At 47.1% G+C, this 24,599-nt stretch overlaps 1 protein-coding gene across 3 annotated transcripts in view; it reads left to right on the top strand.

The window, feature by feature from the left end:
* Positions 1 to 24,599, top strand: part of TGFB2 (transforming growth factor beta 2) — an 82,422-nt gene that overhangs the window by 13,243 nt on the left and 44,580 nt on the right. For 2 of the 3 annotated variants that reach the window (XM_019465644.2, XM_019465647.2), the window contains exon 2: positions 2,304 to 2,387. The exons of the other annotated variant lie outside the window; for it this stretch is intronic. In XM_019465644.2, the coding sequence (XP_019321189.1) occupies positions 2,304 to 2,387 (84 nt within the window). The remainder of the gene's footprint in view (positions 1 to 2,303; positions 2,388 to 24,599) is intronic. 3 annotated transcript variants of the gene reach the window in all.

Below are 24,599 nucleotides of genomic sequence, written 5' to 3'. Positions count from 1 at the left end.
CCCTGTCTTTTGGCCTTGCTTAAAAACAAACAAACAAAACAAAGCAAGAAAATAAGAAAAGAAAGGATTTAATACAGCAGCTTTATAACAGAGTAAAAGTAAACCAAAGGTGCATACTTGAAGACTACTTGCTGGAAATTGCAAAGGACGGTAGTTACCTTGCCTTGGTCCCACCCAGACTTCCTCTGACCTGGGTGACCTGGGGCATTTCAGAGATCGGGATTCTGTTACTAGAACTGTCCCTCTTCCGGCACCACGACATCCACTGGCCTGAAGAAGGTGCTGTTTCCCAGGAAAAGGAGTTAAATCCCCCCAAGAAATGCACAGGGCCATCGTTGGAAGAAAAAGTGTTGCTAGCCAAGCGACTTCCTCTGCATATTCTGCCTTTCTCTGGTTATAGTCTTGGAGATTTTTATTTAAGATAACTTTCAGCATCTCTTGTTAGAGGTCAGATATGAACGAGGATTTTGTTTGACTTGCTAATCTTGTGACAAACAGTTTATACCCAGTGTAGCTTCCTGTCTTGGCTGACGGGTTATTCGAGGGAATTTTCTCCCTGTGAAGGCTGTGTCGAGGCTCTAAAAATAAACAACATGGTTGCTCATTGGGGAGAACACGTGTGAGCAGATGCCGGCTGGTAGCGGCATATGGTGGCAAGATGATAGGGGCATATTGCAGAAACCTGGGTGTTGGCCTTCGTCTTCCTTGCCATCCGGGCCATCCGGAGTCCCAGAGTCTCCATGAAACAGGGCTCTGACCGGAAGGTGTAACCCACAGACATGTGAAAGCATGGCCTTGGGGTCTTGGTAGTGGGCGGAACGTTGGAGACGGTAAGTTACAGGGCATGGAAAAAACAAAGGCTTCCTTATCCATTTTCAAAGTGAGAGATAAAATAGGCACAAATCTGGCAAAAAAAAAAAAAAAAAAAAAGAGAGAGAGAGAGAGAGAGAAGCATCCGCCCACAAGGCTTTTGTCTTTGGTCAAAAGCAGTTTGCAAGTCAGGTCTGAAGAGTGGCAGTGATAACCGCTTTTGGAGGACGTACCCTCGGTGAACAGAAGGTACATGGGTTTTACATCTGGGTGGGGAGCTCGGGAAGAAGTAGGTTCACACCAGGTCTGGAAGCCGGTCGGGGATTCGTCTATCAGATGAGATAACTCATACTATTACGTCCCTCGATCACCTTCAATTTGCCGGTGTCATTGTGATCTAAAACCCCTCAGGGGTAGCGTTACGTATGCTTCATCTTACAGAAACAGAGGTTGGGTAAATCCAGGGATTAATGTTCTGAGTTTCACAGGAAACCAGGGACAGGGTAAAGGTTTCAGTCTACATTTTGTTTTTAATGTTTATTTATTTTTGAGAGAGACAGAGACAGAGACAGAGCGAAAACTGGGGAGGAGCACACAGAGAGGGAGGCACAGAATCCAAAGCAGGCTCCAGGCTCTGAGCTGTCAGCACAGAGCCTGACGCGGGGCTTGAACCCACAAACTGCGAGATCACCACCTGACCTGAAGTCGGACGCTTAACCGACTGAGCCACCTAGGCGCCCCTCAGTCTACATGTTCTTATGCAAAAATCCATTTGTCACTCACTCCACCCCAGACAGAACACTCAAGAGTATTTTCTCTTCGATTAGAGGTATTTTTCGGTGTATTTTCTTTAATAAAAATATGGTGGGCGATATACGAGGTATAGTTGCTGTTACTTTAGAGAAAGAAAAGTTCAAAATTTCATGATGGGATCACTGTCATGGCAGATGCGTTTAATCCATCCCACGCAGCCCTAGATCTCTAAACTGTAGCTCAGCAGCCCCGAACCAAAATCCACTCACATTTTTTACTTTATTCGAAGAGTTTCCACACGCGGGTTAGAAATGACGATGGGGGTTTTAAGAAAACCGAAATCTAGGCCAACCAAATGAAACATTCAGTTTCATTCACAATAGGTAGGCTGTCTTTTGTCAACGGAGGTCAAGGCCCTTCCTGTTCATCTTTAATATAAGTCACGGTATTTATTTTACCATTTCCGTGTATAAATTGTACATTGTTATTTTGACGCTAGAGCTAAGTGTTAAAGGGAAAACGGAATTCAGGAGCATGGCTGGTGGTTAAGAGATCAACAGATCTGGGACCAGAATCCAGAATCCCTCGTAACTCCTTGGTCCCTGAGTAGCAGGGACCTTACGTATGTGGGGGAATAAGTATGTTCAGAGAGGCCCCTTGGACTTTGAATCTTTGTATAGCTCTGTGCGAGGCGTCTCCTCAGTAAAATAGCTAATGACTGTGCTTTTTAAAACTCCTAGCTGTCTGCCCAGTTGTTACAACACCCTCTGGCTCAGTGGGCAGCTTGTGTTCCAGACATTCCCAGGTGCTCTGTGGGTACCTTGGTGAGTATACTTGTCTGCTTTATACCTCATTTGATGTAGTGACATCGAGTCCATCTTTCGTGTGTGTCTCCTGTGGGGAACTTGTCAGAGGCAAGATAGAATTCTGAAGTGCAGCCTTGTTGCTGAATAGTCACAAAGGCGCCCCAAAGTGTCAGTCACAGTTTACCTGAGAAAAAGTTGTGAACAGCTTTGCGGTAACTGATGACTTAATTGTTGTATGTGAAAGAACGGATTGTGGGTATATGACGTGTGTGTCCCGGGGGTGACATAGTGATCCGAAAGACGGATCTGCGACACCACCCCCCCGCCCCCGACCCATGGAGGATGCTTTCTGAGGGGTTGAACAGCATGGCCAAAACATCAAGTGTCATTTGTTTGTTCTCTTTTTTGCATCTATGTTCTTCTGCCCGGCATACAGTAGTTGCTCAATTAACGTTTCTTGTACTCGACTGAAGGGGAAGAAGGAGCTGTTCTTCTTCATAGGGAAGCCTAGGGGAAAGTTGCCATTATCTGTGACCTTCATGGTGTCATTTCTGGGTTGCCTGAGAGTGGATTGTCATGGGTCAGGCCTTTGGCCGACTGGACGTGGGAGCTGGCCACTCAACCCTGACCCTCAGCACAAGTGCACACCCCTCAGAGCCAGTACCACGTGCGAGGCCGAGGGGCACTGAAGCCAGCGGTCTCAGTGCTTTCTGATTTGAAACGGTAATCAATTCAGCCAGCCTTTATTGAGTGCCTACTGTATGCCGAGCAGGGAGACCACAGCAAAATAGGACTCAGATGATCCTGAGGTATTCAAGATCTCAGGGGTCCGAAGTTGCCCCTGATCCATGTTCAGGAAGAAATGAAATGAATTTGCAATCCTGGCATTGGTTCACTTGCATTTTTGAGACCCCAAGAAGGTTTGGATGATATCGGTGCTAAATGTGGGCAGAGGTCCCAGATAGGGACAAAAGGAATGTTTTTATTACCCTGGTAGACACCTGATTCACTGGTATATCCTCCCCTGCAATATACCATGCCCAGCCTTGCTTCTTAGGAATCAAGGAATGAAGGATTAAAGTAGTTTATTTCCAATGGGCCAGGCCGGGTTTCCTCAAAAAGAACTGATTCTACTGAGAGTATACATTTATTTTCATGAACTGAAGTGGCTAAGAACTGCCATGTGAAAAGAGTGCAAAGTTTAATCCATGCTTTTAGATTTCCCTTTTGTGAGACAGATTATATTTTGTTTTCAATCCATAATTTGTATTTCATTTCACTGTCCAAACCAAGAAGAGTTAATTATCTGGTGTTTGTCCCACTGGCTTTTTGGAAAAGGAAAGGGAGGATGGAATGAGAGGAGGAAAACATTTGTTGACTCCCTCCTGTGTCCCTGGCACTTAAGACGCATCATCCTGACCCCTTCCCCGTGTCGGTGGGTTGGGCACGGCCTGGATGACGATCCCCACGTGTCAGGAGACCGTGGCTTGGACAGGGAAAGACCCTGTCCTCGGGCACAGCACAGGCAAAGCCAGAATCTGAATTCAGGTCTGGCCTCCACGCCCTCCACCAGGCCACGGAGCTCCCACACTTTCCTGCTTCCTTTTTGCGTCCCCTTTGAAATCTCGTCCCCTTCATTTTTATCACTTTCTCGGTGACTACTTTGGATTCGTTTCCTTGTCCGCTTTTCTTCCCCTAGTAAACGAGTTGAGAGCCCCACTCTGCTTCCTTGTGTGGTTTTTCCTCTCAGACACTCCTCACTTGGGGTTATTTTCAGTCATTTAATTGCTACAAGCTTCCTTCTTTCTTTGGTGAAAAAAAAAAAAAAAACAACACTGGAAACCCACCCTGCTCTTCAGCGAGTCTGGGAAGATCAGGAGTATCTCCAAGGGTGTGGAAAGGAGAGATAGGGCACCAGCCCCATGTCGATTCCCGTACAGTGGGAGGCTCTGTCACCCCACCCCCGGCCTCCAGGCCTGTGGGAAGAGCCCGCGGACCCCTTTCAGACCTTCCATAGAAGACCGCTGAGCAGTGGGGCTCTGCATTTTTTTTTTTTTTTTTTTTTTTTTGTCTCTGTTCTTAGAAATAGTAATTGAGTAAAAATGTAAGTGAGTGGGTGCCAGGGGGCAAGTGTCCAGGGTCAGGGTGAATTTCTCCATGCTGAGTGTGATTCTGAGCGCTCGTTAAGTGGAGGCTGGCCTGTGCCAAGCGGCTCCACGGCCATCCCTGTCACCTTGTGTGAACCGCCTCTCCCTTCCAAGGAGATGTTGGGAGCGGCCGGAGGGAGCTGGGCCTGTGGCGTCTCTTGCTGTTCTCACTCTCTAACCTGGGTGTAGTTGATAACTCTGTGTTCTGACACCCACGACTGGACTGGCGGTGCTGGTGCTTCATCAGCTGGAAATAAAATCCTCTGGAGGACGAAATGGTCCTTGCTTCTCACAGCCCATGTGGCTGCTGAATCATTTTTCTCTTTTTAAATTCATCACCCCCCCCCCCCCCCCAAAAATCTTGGTTGAGATCAGGTTAGCCTGCCTGAAGCTTTTCCTAATGAGATAGAAGAAGCCAGGAGATCAGCAACTGGAACGGGCTCCCTGTGGATAAATGGATTGAAAATTGTGAAGGCAAATTCAGGTGGTTTGGGGTTTTGTTTTGGTTTTGGTTTTTTGTGTTTGTTTTGAGAGTTTACTGAATGAGAGGCTGTTAAGTAGCCCCGTGAAGGTTTAAAGATGGTGTTTCTCAAAGCGTGGCCTGCAGTTGTATCTCCCGAGGTGTCACAGAAAGCAGATTCCCTGGCCTGGTCTCGGACCAGATCCGTGGATCTCAAGATCCGTGGAGGGGGTGGGGGGAGTGGAGGCAGCTGGACACCTAAGCAGACACCGAGGGCTGTTCTGACCTCACTGGAGCTTGTGGATGCTCCAAATGTGCAGGACCGTGTACTCACAGCCCTTCAGCATGGAAGGATTCAGACCCAGTAGGGCTTGTGTTCGATCAGCTGGTTCTGCAAGTGTGGGACCCTTAATGCACGGCACAGCAGAATCTTGGCCCCGCGCCTTCCATTCTCCCACGTGCGTGCAGATACCGAGGTAGGGCTGTTGTCAATAGTGTCACACATTTCCCTTGCTCACTCTTCACCACAGAGGGAGCGGTGAGTGCGTACGGAAATAAATTAGACACACGGGGTAATGGGTGCCTAGTTTGGAAGTTATGCTTGGGGGTGAATTTTTCCGCTCAGGTGCCTTCAACCGGGCAACTGTGAGTGGAAGGAGAATTTGGAAAACGCGTGCATTATGTGTAAGTGACATATATAACGTATAAGTCAATGTATAGTGTTTAATTTCTTGACGTTCTGTTGGATCAAAGCACTGCCGACCTCTTCATGGCCTGAATTCTGTTCTCAGACATTCCATGGGGTAAGGATCTAGCCGACAATGGAATGTAAACTCTACTCACTCTCTCAGCCAAACTCAGCTTTGAGTAACAGCAGTTTCCTCTTTCCAAATGCTGTTTTTCTCAACGAGAGGTAGTAGAGCAGGTGCACATCTGACCAGCTATTGAAAAGAAAAGTTAAGGATAAATTGCTTGGTATCTATGCAGTCCTATACCTCCTGTTATTCTGATGTGGTTTTGGAACCGTAAGTATTTTGAATCCGGCCACACATTATGGATATTCTGTAACTACTGTAGGGTTTGGGGCTATCAAACTATTTACAGAAATGTTCGGTTCTGCATGGACTATATCACCAACCATCCCACACGATTGAAGTATGAAAAGAATGAAATGAATGAAAAGTATGCAAAGAATGAACACAGATGGTATTAATACTATTTCCCCCCAAAGCTTTTAATGAAAAGATCTCTACATTCATTACAAATACAGGTACAGTTTTGAGAGAAATGAATGTCAAATGCATGCAGAGATTGTGGGAAGGCACAGGTAGAAACGGGACACTCTTATGATATTAGTTCATGCTACGGTATTTACCGAGTGTCTGCCGTGCGTCAGGCGCCGATCTGGGCGCTAGTGACGCTGATAAGTGAATAAAACAGCAAAACACCTTTGTCCTTAGAGAGGTCCACCTTTTGGAGGAAGATAAATAATTCATTTTAAAAAACGAAATAAGAATGGCAGAATTTTGAAAACGTTAGAGCGGAAAACGTGGAGCAGGGTCGTGGCTGGAGAGGGGAGTTGGAATTTCAGAGAAGCTGGGCGTGGAAGCGTTCGTGGAGAGGGTGGCATTTAAGCAGAGGCTTGAAGGAGGTCAGAGAGGAGCCTGGAGCTGTGTGGGAAAGACCACTTCTGGTAGAGGGGACAGCCAGTGCTGCTCTGGTCGTGTTCCAGGATGATCAAAAGGGTCCTAGGAGAGGAGATGAGAGAGATGTTACTGGACAGACAGGTCCTTGTAAAGCCTGTGGCTTTTCCTCTGAGCCACAGAGGGAGGACGGTGGTTTTAGTCAAGGTTGTCCTGATGGCTGTGAAGTTGAGAATAGTCCCCAGGGTGACTAACGTAGGGGCGTGAGGTGCAGTGAGGAGGTCTTCGTAATGCATCGCGACGGCCGTTTGGCAGCTGCATTTCCACGTGAAACTTCACTATATCAAGCATTTCCAATAGTGCTGAGTTCTTTATTTAGTAATCATCTGATAGGCAGGCTACCATGGGTTCTGTATATAGAACATGGTTTGTTTTTAGTGTTTTAAATTAATATTCCTGAGTTATCGTCAACTCACCTGCCCTTTCTTTTCTGGGAAGAAGCTATCTGTGTTTTCAGATAACCTCTTGGGTCTCCCATCTGTGCTGACAAGTGTGGAATGGCAGAACTAGAGTTCATACTCACTGTAATGCCTCTTCACAGCCATCTTTGACTCAGCGGCCAGGGACACGGGGCACTAAACTCATCGGGGACGATGTACTGGCCTGAAAGAAGGACAAACTACCTTTCCTCGTGTCAACTAGAAAGTTGGGCTTAGAAGCGTATTTGGATGTGTCCAGATGTGCCTAGTGCCTTTGCCTAAACTTTGAAATGAGGTCATAAGCCAGGGAATTTGCAAAACTGTGTCTCTTATTCGTTGAAAAGCATTTCTGTTGGACCAGAGTTGGCTTTCTAACTTTTAAGTTTTGAACCGTAAGACTGGAATGTCGATCTTATTCCTTCATCCGTCCGTATGAGAAGTAGCTATCCAGTCTACTGTGGGCCAAGTGTCGTGCTAGGTAGGCCAACAAATGGAGGAATGTGGTGTGGATCCCATCCCCAGGGAGGCTGTCACTGAGTGAGGAAGTCAGGCAGACCAAACCAATCAAGCAAGACCAAAAAGCCACCACCAGATGGTTGATTCTATCTAAGTAAGAGGCCCGATTCTAAATAAGAAGAATTGCTTAACTTGTCCTGGAGAGGTGAAGGAGGTCTTCCTGGGGGAGGTGATACCTGCCGCTTGAGGGACAACCTTTGAAATGACCGTTTGGCAGTCCTCAAGCAGCAATGGGAAGCTGTGTATGCTCTCTGGAAGGAAGAGATTTCCCTTTTTGTATTATTTCCTTCCTCTCTGAGTTTGCATAACTACCATATTAATGAATCATGAAACAGCAGAGCCCTTGGTGTGGTCTTTGAAAAAACTGATACATTCCTTAAGGAGACCCACTTGGAAATACTGAGCCTAGGGGATAGGAGTTTTATATCAAGTATTTCTTATCCAAGGCTGATACATTCAGCAGACACAATTTGCCTGTTGCCTATAAAATCCATTAGATGGTGATGTGTTGTGGTCACGTGGGACTCTGTGTAATATGGCATTATTTTACAAGCTCAAGGTCACTATCTAGAGCTTTTGTCTTCCTCTCAATGGCATACCCCCAAAATTGACCTCTCGCTCATATTATAAGGATTTTTGGGTTGGCTGTGGCTTTGCTCCATGGCATCCTCATTCCGGGACCCAGGTAAAAGAGCAGCCTCTAACTTGGGCATGCTGACCTCCTGGCTGGACCAGGGGATACGGCCGTTTTCCATGCCCAGGTTCCATTGGCCACAGCTGATTTCAACAGCACAGGAAGGGAGCACAAAGGTGGATGCCAGGGGGCAATGGGCCCAGGGGAGAGGGGCAGACATTTTGAACCACTGATACCATTCACCACAGTGTAGGTGGAGGAGTTGGGGAAGGAAGAAAGATTTCATTCATGTCAAAAACTTTCTGTATCGCGTGTGTGACGTGATTGGATTCACACTCTTGCTTTGTCTGTGGAATTATGGGGACTTTTACAATGGATATTTGCTGAATAATTAGTAGGTTGATTTTATAAGACAGACATAAATGTCATTCTCCATTTTTATCTGGTGTAAATGGCGCAGTTGGCAAGTACTGGGTTTTTGAAGGAAGCCCTGATGTGTTAGGTGAAACTTACGTATGTCCGGGAAAGCCTAAAACTCAAGCTTGCCTCCCCAACATGTAGTGTAGTGACATCCCGTAGCCTCAGGGTTTCAGACTGCCACCATGGTCCTGACGCGCCCAGCAGTATCTGATAGATGTTGTCCCCAGTAAGACCCAAGCTGCATCCCAGGAGAGTAGGTCACAAGATGCGTGTGAGTTCCGTGCCCGTTTGACAATGGAAACGTCACGTGCCGTGTGGTTGCCTAGAATCCTGTCCAACCTGAACCTTGGTCTCCTGACAGCGACCTACTAGGTAGGTTGCTTAGACTCGTGCTCCCTCCTGCTGTGTCCAGTGAGCAAATGGAGAGTGACCCTGCGGGCATGGGGCATCTCCCGTGTGACTCTCAACACAGTGACAACCGCCTGTCCGTGCTGATGGCCCCTGAGCAAGCTCGGTGGCTTGGTCTGGCATGCTCATAATCATCTCCACGGCCTGTCCCTAGTGGCCGCAGATGATGGGCTTTTCCATCCTGCCCTTGAGGTCCGTGGTGGGAAAGAGCAGAAAAAAATGAAAGCATTGTTTTGCGCACGGCTGGACATCTGTGTCTCTGAATCGGCCCGCTGTGTGCCTGGGGCAGCTGCTGGGGCTGTTTTGCTGAATGTGAACTTTGTCCGCTGACTCGAGTCACAATTGGTCTTGGATCCTCTGAAATCGAAACGGTCAGACCACGTTTTTCTAATATTCAGTTGGATCGTACCTTTGCTCTGAAGTGGAGCTGACTCGCATGCTTTGGTGCCGGCAGCGGGGGTTGCGTCTCTGTTTTCCTGGTCAGTGTGGCTTGTTTTTCCAAGGCTGCTACTTACCTTGTCCGCTGCCCACACTCAGGGGAGCAGGAGGGCGGCTCCCTCTGGAACTGTGGCCACGGACGCTTCAGGGCTTGTTGCCTTGAGTGTGAGTGTTAGGGAGAGGGCGGTCTTTTTGGAGAGGGATCAGGAGAGCACCAAGGACAGCTAACCTACCGGTTCGCTGGCCCTGTGGCAGGGACTTGGCCGTGGACTTCAGATAGCACCGTGCTCAGACCCTTCATTGGAAGCATTGACTGTCGACGCCTCGGTCGCCGTCTGAGGGCTGTAGTGTCGAGATTCTCCGCGTCGCTGCGCACTGAGTCACCTAGGGGGCATTTGATATGCTGGGGGCCACCTCCCGAAGTTCTGACTCAGTTGGTGGGGGCAGGGGAGGAACGGGCATCTTTTGTTTTCCAAAGAACCCCAGGTGATTCTAATGTTCAGCTAGAGTGGAGAACCTCTGTTTTGGGGGTTTCCATAGCTTTCGTTGAAACTATGATTTTCTGTCCAGCTAGAGTGAATTTCTGCATGAAGAAAAGGCATATGTTTGAGTAGGGGTATTGGTAGAGGGAGAGGGCAGTTTCTGTCTTTAGTAACGTTAATTAAGGTGAAAAATAATGCTAACGCTGGCCATCGGTTATCGAATAGCTACACTAGGTGCTGTGCTAAATATTAGCCTTATAAGGTAAACACAATTATCATTCTCCGTTTGATGGGTAAGGAAACCAAGGCTTAGAGGCATCATGGAATTTCCCCACAGTCACCCAGCTAATAAGTGACAGAGCCAGAACTTGAACTTGGTCTCTCTGACTCCAAAGCTCATCCTATCAGTCAGGCCCCTGAGATGATAAACTTAAATATAAAATTTTGGATGAAAGGATGAGATGTCAGAAAAGGGGCATTCACTGAGAATAATATGTGTCTATATTATTAAGAAATTATTCTTTTTTGAAAAAAGAAAAAAATGATATGTTTGGATGTCTTTGTTCTTTTCCCTTAAATACAGTATTTCGCTCCTAAAAACCTAGGAAAGTTCAAGGCACGCGCCAGAACCTGAGGGCTTGAACACGGATGTGGGAATTAGGTGGTGACTTCCGAGTTTAGCGCGTCTGTGTTCCGTGTTCCCCATTTGGGGAATGGAAATGGTTTCTTGTAATGTGAACTCCCATGAAGTGTGGTGCCTCCTTGTAGTTCTTCTGCTGTCCAGATCGCGGAATCACTGGACTGTGGGATGCAAAATCCGGGCGTTTCTCGTTTTGTTCCTTGGTTAGAACAACCTTTCTGTGGTTATCGTTGTTGTTTTTCTGCAGGCTGGTAAATCTGAGTCCTTACTTCAACTGCTGCGTTTATCCTTGAATGCCTGTTAAAAGTCCAGAATGGTACCAGGCCAAGCCCCTAGAGATTCTACCACCTGTTCCTGGCAGTCCTATCTATCCCCATACATATGAAAGAATGTTGTAGATTCGGGCACCTAGTAAATATTTGTTAAATGAGGGAGTGAATGAATTTTGCAAATACGGGCCATGATTGAAACAGTGCCTTCCATGTTGCTAAGGATTTCTTGGGGAGATGAGAAAGATCTTAGTTAACGGGTAAGCTTCCAGTTTCTGCCTGGGGCCTCATAGTCTGGTAGCCAACTCCTAATTGCCTACCTGGAAGACCTTTCTGTACACAAAGCGTAGCAATATTAACGGGCTTGAAAACATCACCAGCCTCTGCTTATCTCTCTTAGCCTTGATGAAAGGAGGCTGACTTGTTCGTCAGCTGGCAGTAGTGTCTTTCATATTATAAGTTAGAAAAAGGGCAGAGTCCCCAGGGCACGGGAGGAGCAGGAGGAGGAGCTACCTCCCAGCCCGTGTGAAAGAGGAGAAGCCCCACTCTGATGCTGGCTTGCCGTGCAGAGTCCTACGGGGACACCTGGATTGCACCCTGCTCCCTCTGCGAGTTCACACTGCTGTCACTGGAGTTATAAAGGGACGGTTAGGCCTGTGTTCTTGGGTCTTTAGCCAGACAGCACAAGTATTTTTAGGGCCCTTCTTGTCTCAATCTGATTTCTGCTTGAAACTTTAACACATGCAGGCTGCACTGGAATGACTTTTAAACTACTCTCTGGGTAGCGTAGAAGGGGGTAGATTAGCACTACAGCCTTTAAGCAGCGCTTTTTTCTTTTTTCTTTTTCTTTCTTTCTTTCTTTCTTTTTTTTTTTTTTTATTGCTAAATATCCAACAGGCTGAACGGAGGAAATTCAAGTCTAACCCTGGAGGGACCCCTGTTTAGTCATCTGTCTAGACAGACGGGTTCATATAATGGGCCTCTCTGTTTCTTTTGCTTTGTTATAACAGACGGTGGTCCCTTCCTTTAAACTTGTGAAGATGACAGCCTTTGGTTTTTTTGATCCTAACCTATGGTTGATAAAGCCAAGAAAGTGACTCACACATGAGCCAAAGATGACTCTTGAGTGTGGCACTTAGTCTATGATATAATAGAAAGAAAATACAGGCTTTGCATAAAAGAGACCTGGATAAAATCCTAACTGTGTAATATCGGGCAAGTCAGCTACCTTCTCTGAACCTCATCTTTCTCTTCTCTAAAATGAGAACGAATTTTTAAAAATCTGCTTCTTAATGGGACTTCAAAAAAAAGAATACATGAAAATAACTTGCACGGGGTAGGGGCTAAGTAAACCATCATCATTCATTCATCCATTCATTCATTTCAGGGTGATCAGTGACATCTTCACTTTCTAGCTTTTGTATCCTGAGAACTATAGAGAAACCATAAATTCCAGCCCATGTTTTTTAATATCCAATTTCCATACGTTGAGAAAACCAAGCATACATTTTTTAAAAAGTCTACGAAAAGAATTTTAAGAAGTGCCAGCAACTTTGATAAGAGGAAATAATATCAGAGATACTGTTTAAAAATTGATGGAAGTAAGTAAGGCAGAATGACATTCTTTGTCTTCTCCGGAGGGCTTGAAGCTCTCAGAACTTGCCTAAAAGGACTATGTGTGTTGTTAACTCTTTCTGCAACGAAGTGGGTACATCTGCCTCCCTTGTTGTGTCTCTAATCCCTGCCTGGCTTGTCCCTGAAAACACTGATGTGGAAAATTTTTGTTTTATTCAGTTTAATTCGGTAAATATTTACTGAGCAGATAGTGCCCCAAGGGCTTGGTACCTGAACCACACAGGTGGATAAAAAGTGGGTCCCTCCTGGAAGAGGCAGTGCGCACGGCCCAGAGGAATACGCTGGGGTCACATAATCCGGGTACAGTCGAGGTGGCACTGTTTCTAGTTCCGTATGTTGGGTTGGGCTTGTTTCCTGTTTAAGCCTCAGTTTCTTATCTTCCACCAAAATGGGATAATCCTGGTGGGGTACGTGATGGATGGTTCGCCTTTCCAAACAAGTCATGTTCCTTTTATTGCTGTAATTTTTAAATTGCTATTGTTCTATTACATCTGCCCTCAAGTAACTTGTAAGCCTGCTTGTGGGGACAGGTCTATACACTGACAACCCTCTACGAAGCAGAATCGTAGAAAATTGCTGAATGATATTTACAACAAAGGACAATGGTAGCACAAGGGCAAGGTGGTTGGTTAACGAAACCACCTTTTAAGAGAAGCCACCTGTACTTGTCCACAGAACAGTGTGTGTACCTCAGCAGCGAATAGCCACAGCCTTACAAGGAGAAGGGAACTAGAAAAAACTCAGCCTGTTCTTCAGCCGTTGAAGGACAGAAGCAAACGAGGTCTATGTCGATAACAAAGCTTTTCACATTTCATAGTACAGTCCGTGACATTCTCCTACATTGAAATTCCATTAGAACCCAGCGCCATACGTGGCTTCGGATATGGTATGTCTGACTCATGTCTCTTTCAATACAACTGCAATCAATAAAAAACCCCAGTAAAATGTGGTTAACCACAAGGACATCCCTCCCCACCAACCCCACCCCCAAATCAGCACTGTGATTCATTCAGTTCAGTGCTCCTCCCCCTAATATACTTTATATGGAGAGAGACTTAGGCTTCTTCAAGTACAAAGAACAGAAGTCCTGTTCTGTTGCTTGGTGCCTGAGCCTTGGTGGTATAGCTTTGCCCCTGCTGACCCCCGGGAAGCCCGGTCCTCTCCTCTACCTTGTCCAGCTGTGGCCAGAGAGAAAGTCTACCCCACGTCATGGGGTTGCGAGATAGATGCCTCCAAAGGATGCAGTCCGAGGTCCCAGAGGGTCTTGTTGGATACAAATTCCTTCCGTCTCTCTAACTACTATAATTGGCTTCTAACTGTTCCTCGGTAACATGAGCAGGGGGCCCCCTGTTTGCCACCATCTCCTTAGTTCTAGTTCATTGTCTATGTGGTAGTGCTTGTCTCTTCTGTTTCTTACACAGAAGGGACCTGAATGAACAGCAAGAGCTGTGGATGTACTAGGAGGGGTGGAGGGAGCCAGGGGGACGCAGGGAGGGGACGAGAAGGGTAAGAGACAAACAGGTGTAGAAAGGGCACAAAGGTAGCCTTCACCTGCTTGCTGTTTGGGCCCATGGTCATCACCGGCTCAAGCAGCACCTTCCAGGGCCAGTGAGCCAGAGGGATGTCTGCCAGCAGGCTCGAGCTGTCCTTGAAACATGACCTTCTGTCATCCATGTGTCCTTGAAACATGACCTTCTGTCACCCATGGGGGAAGTAAAGCCTCACTCTTACCTTTAATTGCAAAAGCAAACCAAGAGAGTGTGCGACATTGTCTTTATCCTTAGGAAAATGTTGCCCCTTTCTTTGTTCCTACCTGCGCCTCAAAGCCACCTCTCGTGTGCTTTCTCAAGGTGGCCATCTGGGACGAGGTTTTATTTAAAAATTCCGAGGTTAGGGGCACCTGGGCGGCTCAGTTGTTTAAGTGTCTGACTCTTGGTTTTGGCTCAGGTCATGATCTCATGGTTTGTGAGTTCGAGCCCCCCCCCCCCCCCCCCCCCCCCCCCCCCCCCCCCCCGTTGGGCTCTGTGCTGACAGCGCAGAGCCTGCCTGGGATTCTGTGTCTCCCTCTCCCTCTCCCTCTCCCTCCCCCTCTACCCCCCTCCCCTCCCTCTCTGTCTGTGTCTCAAAAATAAATACATAAGAAACTGAAAAATAAGAAAAAAATGGCATTTTTTTTTTCTGTTCTTATGACTGAGAAAAGTTCAGTCCTGACATCTGAATTGGTGAAGTCCAACTTTAAGTCGCTGGCTGTGATATAATCTAATTTTACCATTTTCCTCTACTTGTTGTTAGTGGAGAAAGGAAGGCCTAGTAAAGTCTAATCGCATTTAGCTTCTTCTGCTTAAGGAACAAGTTACCCTTTGCTAGGATCTTTATATTCTGTCTTTTATTTACATTTGGTATTTGGTCAATAATAACAATAATGGCAACAACAATAACATTTACTGCGTATACTTATGTAGTGCTTCTTATACTCCAGGGACTTTTCTAAGCACTTCAGAGATATTGGTTCATTTGATCCTGGCAATAATTGATAGGTATTATTATTGTCTCTATTCAACATAGGAGGAAATCAAGGCACAGAGAGAGATTAAGTAACTTGCCCAAGTTCAACAGCAGTTAAGTGGTAGAGACAGGACACATACCCCCCATAGCTGTCACCTCCATGAATTAGAAGCTCCTATCAGTCACCAATCATGTGACCCAAAAGCAGTGACTTTTCTTTTTTTTTTATTTTATTTTATTATTATTATTTTTAATTAACGTTTATTTACTTTTGAGACAGAGAGAGACAGAGCATGAACGGGGGAGGGGCAGAGAGAGAGGGAGACACAGAATCGGAAGCAGGCTCCAGGCCCTGAGGTGTCAGCCCAGAGCCCAACGCGGGGCTTGAACTCACGGACCGCGAGATCGTGACCTGAGCTGAAGTCGGACGCTTAACCGACTGAGCCACCCAGGCGCCCCAAAAGCAGTGACTTTTGTTGCGATGCTTACAGATATAGACTCTGGAATGAAAGTTGCTTAGGTCTGTCGTTTCGGGGAAAGGCAGTCCACTCTGGAAGTAGAGTCCATTTGGACTAAAATAGATAAATCATGTGTCTATGTATATTGGAAGCCTATGTGGCACACATATGCACAGTGCTCCTTGCGTTCTAAACAGAAAAGAGCAATCCGCGTGCCAAGTTCTCTTCAGATGGCTTTAAAAAAAATAGAAAGAAACGTAGCCCTTTGATTAGCAAACAGTACGAATGTTTATAGACTTGGAGGATTTTTAATATCTTTATTTGAATTGCACAAAGCAGCCAAATGTAGTTTGGCCCTGGGCTGCAGCATATACGTGTCTGGGGCCAACAAGTAACAGCACTCGGCCCGGGATGCCAAGCATTCCAGACCTGTTACCTTGTAAGTGTAATATTTACCAGATTTTTGCTTCATCTGGTGATGAGGAGCAGAGCTGAGCTGAATTGGGGGCGGGGCAGGCTGCCTGGAAGGGAGCTGGGTGTTCAGGGGAATCTCTGAATGAGTAGGTAGCGGGGAAGGTGAACAGACATTTGCCAGGGACAGCCCTTTTGCTGACGAACTTGGAGTCCGGGAAAAAATGATAGAGGCCCAACCCGCGTGCTGGGGTGCTGACCGAGCGCCAGGCTCAGGTCCCAATCCTGTTGCACCCCTATGGCTCTGCGGGAGACGCTGTGTCATCTCCATTCCGCAGATGGGGAGCGTGCAGTCTTCAAGGCTGAAGTGGGTTGCCCGGGTTGTGTTCCAAGGTCTGTCCGTATTTTTGACTTTAAGTGAAACTGGCTAAGAGCAAGGGGTGAGGGCGGCCGAGCCGGGTCAGACGAGCCCCTCCGTTGACTCTCCCTTCCTCTGGCCTTCCCAGCCACCCTCCAACTGAGTGTTAGTCACATTTTACAAATGAGGAAACTGAGGCCTAACGGAGCGAAGAGATTTGTCCCAAGGCCGGCTTTTCGGTGGCAAAGCCAGGAGTGGACTGCAGGCCGGCCGAATCACAAAACTTCAGTCTCCTTGTGCTAAAGTGAGAGTCTCCATTAGCTGCCAGCACCAAGATTACGGACAAAAGCAAACCCCCAAAGCTCTGGGCAAGCGCAGCGTTGTGTGCTGTTCCGAAAAGAGAAGGGGCTTGAGGCAGACAGCCCGTCCTGAACCCCGTATGTCGATAAACAGAGCTAGTAAATGAGATACTTTATTAGGGGTGTGTGTGTGTGTGTGTGTGTGTGTGTGTACACGTGTGCACCCGTGGGGAGTTGCAGGCTGGAGCGGACGAGCGTTATTCCCAAATCAGAGGGAGCAGCCGTTGCCAGAGAAATACACGTATAATGTCCCGTGTTTTAGTTTCGTTATCACTTCATCTGATGAGTAAATGGTGCCGAGAACAAGATCCCCAAGGTCAGCGAAAGGAGATGGGGAAAGCTGGCTCCAGTTCTTTCTGCCTTTACCAGATGGGCATTTCTGCCATTAGGACCCTCAACATAGCTGTGATTTGGCAGGGGCGGGGCGGGGGAGGGGGGTGCGCGGCGGGTGGTGCAGCGTCAGGAAATTCAGCCATGGCCAGGGAAGCAGCCCCTCACTCCCACCCTCACCTCCGCCCCGTAGTGCTCGGGGCTGTCTTCCAATGAGGCTGGAAACATCCACAGAAGAGCCAAGAAGGCCCTGAGGCCCCGTGCGAGAGCCTTTATTCCACCACCGTGCCTGTTGCTTTGGGGGATTGTGCTTGGGTTGAATCTCACTCCGAAAGGAGTGGTTTTAGCCGAAGATGGAAAAATCATAAAAGTAAAGGGGAAATGAAGCTCCCTGGTAGTGTCGTCCGTGCAGAAACAGACCTCGAGACTTCAGCAGGCACTGGTTCTTGCCGATGCCGGACTGGTCCGGGGACGGGCTGTGAGCACCCGGCTTCACTTCCAACGCAAAGGAGGTAGTCAGGTTCATTCTCTGCGGAAATTTAGCTTTTCTTCTCCCCTGGCTTCTCAGTGCCACTGGGTCCTGTGGCACATCTGGACACAGGAAACTGAGTCCATCATTTGAAACCTAAAAGCAGGAGATAGTAGGGTGACCGGTCTGCAGTGACGCAGCCAGTGCTGAGAGAGCCGGGATCAGGCAAAGGAGGACCGGAGTTACCAACCCCGGCTCCCCAAACCGTGCGAGACCATCTTCAAACGGCTACCTCTAGTCTCTGGGGGAGCTCCCAGCTTCGCGGACATTCCTTTCCAAGCACTGGGGGCGTATGGAGGTATGGCGTGCTGTCAGTCTTTTCCGTCATCCTCTCGGTGTTTGGAAAGAAGTCTTTATGGGGGTGAGGAGGTTGTGATATGACACGAACCTACTGTAAATTGCTTTCAGAGTCTTCTTGGAAAGAACTGGGTTTTAAATTCAACATTAGATGACAAAGAAGGGTTTCAGGGAAGAGTAAAACAGCAAATGGAAAGGCAACTCTCCACCAGGAGGAAAGAAAACTTGTGAAAGAGTCTTAAACTTTTGGATTCTGCCCGTGGATATTCCAGGAAAGCTGCAGAACTGGATTTATGATGTAAACAGGGGTTTAATTGAACACTGTGAGTGCAAAAGACCTCACGTGTAGACAGAATCTGAAATCCCTGTTTTTTCCATGTTTAATCCTCCTGGGATTTGTAAGGGATTTTTAGGAGGTTTCAGAATGCAAGGCTGGAAAGCATGTGTCTTTTAAAAAAATGTATCATCCATTGTAAATATAAACCTACACTAACAAAAATACAATAACATTCTGAACTGTAATGACAGGAGTGTTAATTTGTCCTTCGGAGGTCCCTTTCTTTTTGATGGGAAAGCTGGTAACTTGCAGGAAGGAGATTCTCAGGCTCGTAATGGCTTCAGAGGCAACTAGAAAATCCTTGCAGAAACTGCTCATCCCTTTAACTATGATGTTTGGGAGTTTTTACGGACGAATTTCAACAAAAGTGCATGTCAGAGGGCTCACAAAATTTGGTGATATGTTTCATGAGTCAGGTTTCAAGGAGTTAGAAATTGCAACAGAATTAACCACAGGCTTCTGAAGAACTTTCTTTGAAGGGCATTTTTAAATAAAAAAAAATATTGCCTTTGGATTTCCCCACCTAACAAGGTAGAGAGTCAACACGTACTGACAAAAAAGTACCACATTCTGGAGCATCCCGAGAATTGTGAAATGACCTAGAATGCCTCCCCTCCACCCTTTCCTTCATTTTGGCATCGGGGAGTTTTTGTCACACATGACAATTTTGTGGTGGTGTGTCAGTTCCATAGGGATGAGATCTACAGAAAGTTTATTTAAATCATATAAAGTAATTTGCGGGGCTTTCCCCTCTTCCTCTTCCAGGACCTCTTAATTCATTAAAAAAAAAAAAAAAAGGAGAAAGTAAGAGACAAGGAATTAAATGTCATTGGGTACTTTTCTTAGTTTTAATGACTGCACCTGGTTATTCATTGGTTTATAGGATTAAAAAGTTATAATCCTTTTCATGTAGAGAATCAACATACCTATGTGTGTGAGAATAGAATTAGAAAAACTTGACATGGAAAAGCATTGCAGGTATGTGGGAGTTTTGAAACGCCGAGAAAAGCAAGAATGTTAAATACTCCATTATTATGAACAGGATTGTGTGTAATACGGGCTGGTGTTACCTTTTGAAGTGATGCAGTACAACTGGTCCGTTGTAAGACCCTTCTTCGACTGCGCCATTGACTACCTGTGTGACCAGTGATACAGCACTTAATCTGTCTATGCCTTGAAATCTGCACGAACCCTTCCCAAGTCTGAGGTGATGTGTTGAGTGGAAAGAACACCTGTCAGGGGTCAGGATCTGGGCTTGGTAATCGCTTGTTAGCGCTGTCCGGTCTCAAGCTCTGGGCCTCAGTTTACTTATCTGCAGAGCGAGAGATCTATCTCCAAAGTTATTTCCAGGGGACTCGATAAGGTACTGTAAGCAAATGCTTGTTATCTTGGAATGACTTCCCGTGTGTGGACGGCCTGAACTTCTTCAGTGACGCCTGAAAATAAGTTTAAGCTCTGTCACCTTACGCTTATTTGTCGCTTTACATTGGACAAAACGCTTGCATAAACATCACCCTATTTGAACCTAACTGGAGCCCTGTGAACGAGTCACAAGTTCGCCAGGCACAGAGAGGCTATGGGTCGTCCCCCAGGCAACACCGCTTCAGAGGCAAATGGGAATTCTTACTAAGAAATGGCATAAACCACCCATCCCCTTCCCTGTACAGTCTGGGAGTTTTTAACCGAAGCGTTTTGATAAAACCGTATGTCAAGGCGAAGGTCAGTCTCCCCACTGAGCTACAGCAGACAGCGTTGGGTCCGGGGCTAGCAAATCACACACACAGCGGGTCCTCCGCTGGTGAGAAGGAGCTGTGACCCAGACCTCAGAGCGGCTCCTTCAAAATCCAAATGAGGCTTTTTACGAGTTCAGTCTCTGAACTCTTGGGGTGTCTGACCCCTCCCTCTGTCCTCTTTAGGAAAACTGAACGTTCCAACTGCTCGTACCAGGCTGGTTTGATAAACTTCAGCATAGTGTGCAGATCCTCAGGGGGGTCGCCTTTGAAAGGCCATCTGGTTCTGCCATCTCTCCTTGACTCCTGTCGTAAGACTGCTCCCAAATTACCAGCTTCCTCTGTGGATAGGTTCGACCCATGGAAGGCTTGAATGAGCTTGGGTTGTTCTGGGACTTTCCACCGCCTGGTCCTTAAAGTACTACAGAACAGACCTTTATCGGAAGGAGACGTGGGGCCACGGATAGAGGGTGGACTTGGGAACAGAGAGACTCGGTTTGCAATTTCTGGCCCCTTCTCTGTTCTGGCTGTCTTCACAAGTGGCTTGCCTGTAAACCCCAGTCCTTTCACTTATACCCTGGGAGCCGCAACGGGTGGGATGATCTAACACAGAGCAGACGCTGTCAACAGACGGTACTTACATGAGATGTCACTAGGTTTCAAAAGATTGTGTGCAAGAAAGTGTTTTGTAAGTGGTATGCGAACGTGGGTACTTTTAATAGCAGAATCACTAGAAATCTCCTTCTACCCCTGGTGTAGATGGGAGTAAGCCGGGGGGTCAGCAAATCTGGTGAAACCGAGTGTGGTTTTCTAAGACACGTCCTATTGAATCGGGCTCCCCTGTGCCCACAGGTCTCTGATTCTCGTCGTTGTAAACTGAACAGCAGAGGCAGACCCGAGGGCTGCACTGAGGGTGTGCATTCGATTCCGGAAAGCAGAGAAAAGGATGGCTCCCGTCCCCAGGGTTTTGGGTACAGCTGCAGTTTTGACATATGGGACCTCTTCTTTCTTCCTGGTTGGAAGAGTCTCCTTGACACTAGTCTCCTGGAGTAGATACAGCTTTCCTGCTGCTACTCTGGACGGTCATTTACAATATGACCTTGCGTTTTTTTGGCTACTTGTTATGTTCCTATTCATTATTTTATCTAACCCTTCACAGCAGTTCCTAGAGGCAAGAGTTGGCATTAGCTCATTAAAAACAGAAATGAGCCTGAGTCTTTGCCCTCACGCTGCTCACATCTTATGGGGTAAAAATGTGAAGAGCTGTCTATGATATACGATACCACCAGTGCCGTTGGGGCACAAAGAGGGGAGAAATCGATTTCGCTCTGGAAGAGCTGGAACTTCTTCTGAGGAGAGGAGGCACCAAGGTTGGACCTTCCAGCATAGAATTTGCCAAATGCCAAGGGTTTCTGGGAGAAGAAGTAATGCAGCAGGGGTGTGGGTGTGGTGGTGGGTCGGCATCTGGCCGGTTGGGAAATCACAGGTGCACTTAGGGCAGAATATACTGTGGCAGGGGCGGGAGGGAGGACAGATGGCAGAGGGCCCGTGAAGCTGGGGTCTCAGGGTCACAAAGCCAGTCGTGTCGTGAGGTTGTCTCTTTGAAGTTATTGGACGTTATTGTAGAGACGTCGGTGGTTGGAGATTAAGAGGGAGGAGAGGATGGGGAAGCATGGAGGCGAGCTTGCTTGGCCCCGTGGTGCCCGACCTTCTAGAAAAGGCATGCCAAGCTGTAGCCGAGTCCGTGCTTTCTAAAGCCCAGCAACGTGCTTTCTAAAGCCCAGCAACCTCAGCGGAAGGCAGGGACTCTCCCAGCCTTAGACGGAAGCGTGGAGCCCAAGCCCAGCATCCTCTTAGGTGTGGAGGAACTGAGACCTGAAGGGTTTGCTGATGCGCCACAGTGAGGGCCGTGGACAAACTGTACCGCGGTCTCTTCAGTCTCATTTCTGCAAAGCCCCTCCCTCGTTGTGCACCTTACGCCCCTTCCCAGCCTAAATGGGCACCGCTGAGACCCATTCCCACTCGACCTTTTCGCTTCCTACCCTGGACTTAGGAGAAAAGCTGGTCTGATTGAAGGCTGGGAAAATAACACTGACTCCATGCTGGCCGTCTTCCTCTCTCTCTAAAGTACTTTTAGGGTTCTGGGATCCTCCTCCAAGATATTCGAGGGTGCCAAACATGCCGTGAAGTTCATGTCTCTGTTGGTCTTACCCCATCCCCTTATCACCCACCTGCTCAGTGTTATTCTTCATAGAAATGAACGCAGCCAGGGGCTTCTCAGTCAGTTAAGCATCCGACTTCGCCTCAGGTCATGTTCTCACTGTTCAAGAGTTTAGAGTTTGAGCCCCACGTCGTCAGGCTCTGTGCTGACAGCATGGAGCCTGCTTGCGATTCTCTCTTTCTCTCTCTCTCTCTCTCTCTCTCTTCCTCTATCTCCCTCTCCCTCTCTCTCTCTCTCTGCCCCTCCTTCACTCACACTTTCTCTCTCTTCCAAAATAAATAAATATACTTAAAAAAAAAAAAGAAATGAATGCAGCCTGGAAGGTCCACCAAGAGCAGAGCCACACATCTATGTGTTCTGCAAGATTAGAATCCATAGTTAGAGGACGCAGTGCACCCACAGAGCAGTGGGTGTGAGATGAGACATAGGGTTAGAGTTACAGCATTCTAGAGAAGCCATATTTGCCTTTTTGAGCCCTCCTAGCTTCCCTCCTACAACAAAAGCATAATGTGTGGTCAGCTGGTTTCAAAAAAAAAATTAGCAAAGGATCAGTTGGAGTTTGTAAAGGTCCATCTGTGTTTGGACTGCCCTGATTGCCTGTCCAAGCAGAATGGCCTCTGTGAGGGCCATCTTAGGGGAAGAGAGCTCACAGCTGGTGCTTCACATCCAAAGGGGAAATTCTAGAGTGCTGTACGGGCGCCTGGGTGGCTCAGCCGGCTCAGCGTCCAACTCTTGATTTCAGCTCAGGTCCTGATCTCACAGTTCACGGGATTGAGCCCCACATCAGGCTCTGCAGACAACATGGAGCCTGCTTGGGATTCTCTCTCCCTGTGTCTCTCTCTCTCTCTGCCCCTCCCCTGCTCTTTCTCAGAATTAATACACACACACACACACACACACACACACACACACACACACATTTATTTATATAAACTCCCAGACTCTCTCTGAACTCTGAAAAATGATTTTGTCATTGAGGGCTGACGGTCAAAAGGTGCCTCAAAGGTCTTTGTGACGGCCACCGCAGCAGCTGCCTGTGATCAGTCTCTCCCTCCCCACCATGGAAGAGAGCAGAGGGTTCTAAGAGGTTGCACATCTCCTGCTGAAACTGGGGGACATGAGTCTCTTCCTGCTTCTCTCTGTCTCATTCCTCCTCAGAGTCCCAGTTAACAGAGGTCATGGTATATCACGGTCCCCAAGGTGGCTGCCTGAAATGAACATCAGTCCCTTTCTGCATCTTGGCCCCTTCTCTGCACTGGCACCCCCGGGCTGCTGTGCTTTTAGAGGAAGATGTTTCTGCTCTTGGCACTAAAAAATAGCTATTCAGCAATAATAATGGAGATAAGACCCAGGGAAGTCTTTCAGATATGTTGTCTAGCCTTTTAAAATGGTCTCAAGTTACAGCTGAAACTAATATGATGTTATATGTCAATTATATCTCCATTTAAAAAGCAGCTTAATAGAAATCAGTGCAAAATGACAAGAAATAGGCATCTAAAAAGGCATAACCCACTCCCCCTAACATGGCAACATTTATTCCACTGACTTTAAGGTACATTTGGATGTACGTTATGTAGCCCTCTGCTACCTTTGTATACCCAATCTCTTTACCTTCGTGTGCTATTTTATTCTGGTTAAGCACGTGAGTAGATACCACTCCGGTTCTCTGGGACTTCTGTTTGCTTTCATTTAAGAAGCACCAGCCCTTGTTCAAAGAGCTCTTCTTTAAAGGGGACTTAGTAAATGCTTTTTGAGGAAGTGGAGGAGAGCCGCTGACTTGGGAACTGAGGAGAAGCATCTGTCCTGTGCCGTGAGAAAACAGAGTAGATAGAGAAAGCTTCAGAAACCACCTGAGTTTTTGACCCTTTGTCAGAAAGACTTCTGATGTTTTCTGGAACAAAGAAAAATTAGAGAGCTGTCAGATTAGGCTTTCCTAAAGAGGAGAACCCTCTTTTCTTCTTCTTCTTCTTCTTAAGAATTCTCTCTCTCTTCTCAAAATTGCAGCCCCCCTTCCATCTTTGCAGGGGGTATAAAAGAAAGTGATGGGTTGGATTAACTCTTTGGACGTCCTGGATCTTGTTGTTCCATCAGTTCTAAGTCCCTAAGAGCAGGCTAAATTTCATATATTTTATAGCCTCTGTACACCCGAATCATGGGATTGACGCTAAACCCATTGGGCTTGCTCTCAGACACTTACATAAAAATAACCATACTCAACATTTTAAAGTACTCAGCTGTGGCTCTAGTTCTGCCATGGAGATTTCCTGTTGTAAAGATGGTTTCTTCTCCTCCCGCAAAATGGTGGCCCCTCCTTGAACAGAAAGTTGCTTAGCACCCAAATGAACACACGATTTCTTAAAACACGCCTAACACCCGCGGCTCCATTCCAGCACGCATGCACGCCGCACTTAATCTGGATTCCTATAATTCCTGTATGGTCCCATATCTTAATTGCCCATAGCTGTGTTGCCAGTACAAACAGGATGGGGAAAGAGTACACACCCTTACTGAATACATCTACCAA

This window comes from Panthera pardus, unplaced genomic scaffold (genome assembly GCF_024362965.1).
Source record: "Panthera pardus isolate Hobbes unplaced genomic scaffold, ASM2436296v1 HiC_scaffold_21, whole genome shotgun sequence".
Classification (NCBI taxonomy): Eukaryota; Metazoa; Chordata; class Mammalia; order Carnivora; family Felidae; genus Panthera; species Panthera pardus.
Note: the sequence above shows the minus strand (reverse complement) of the source record. Positions and strands in the feature narration are given on the sequence as shown.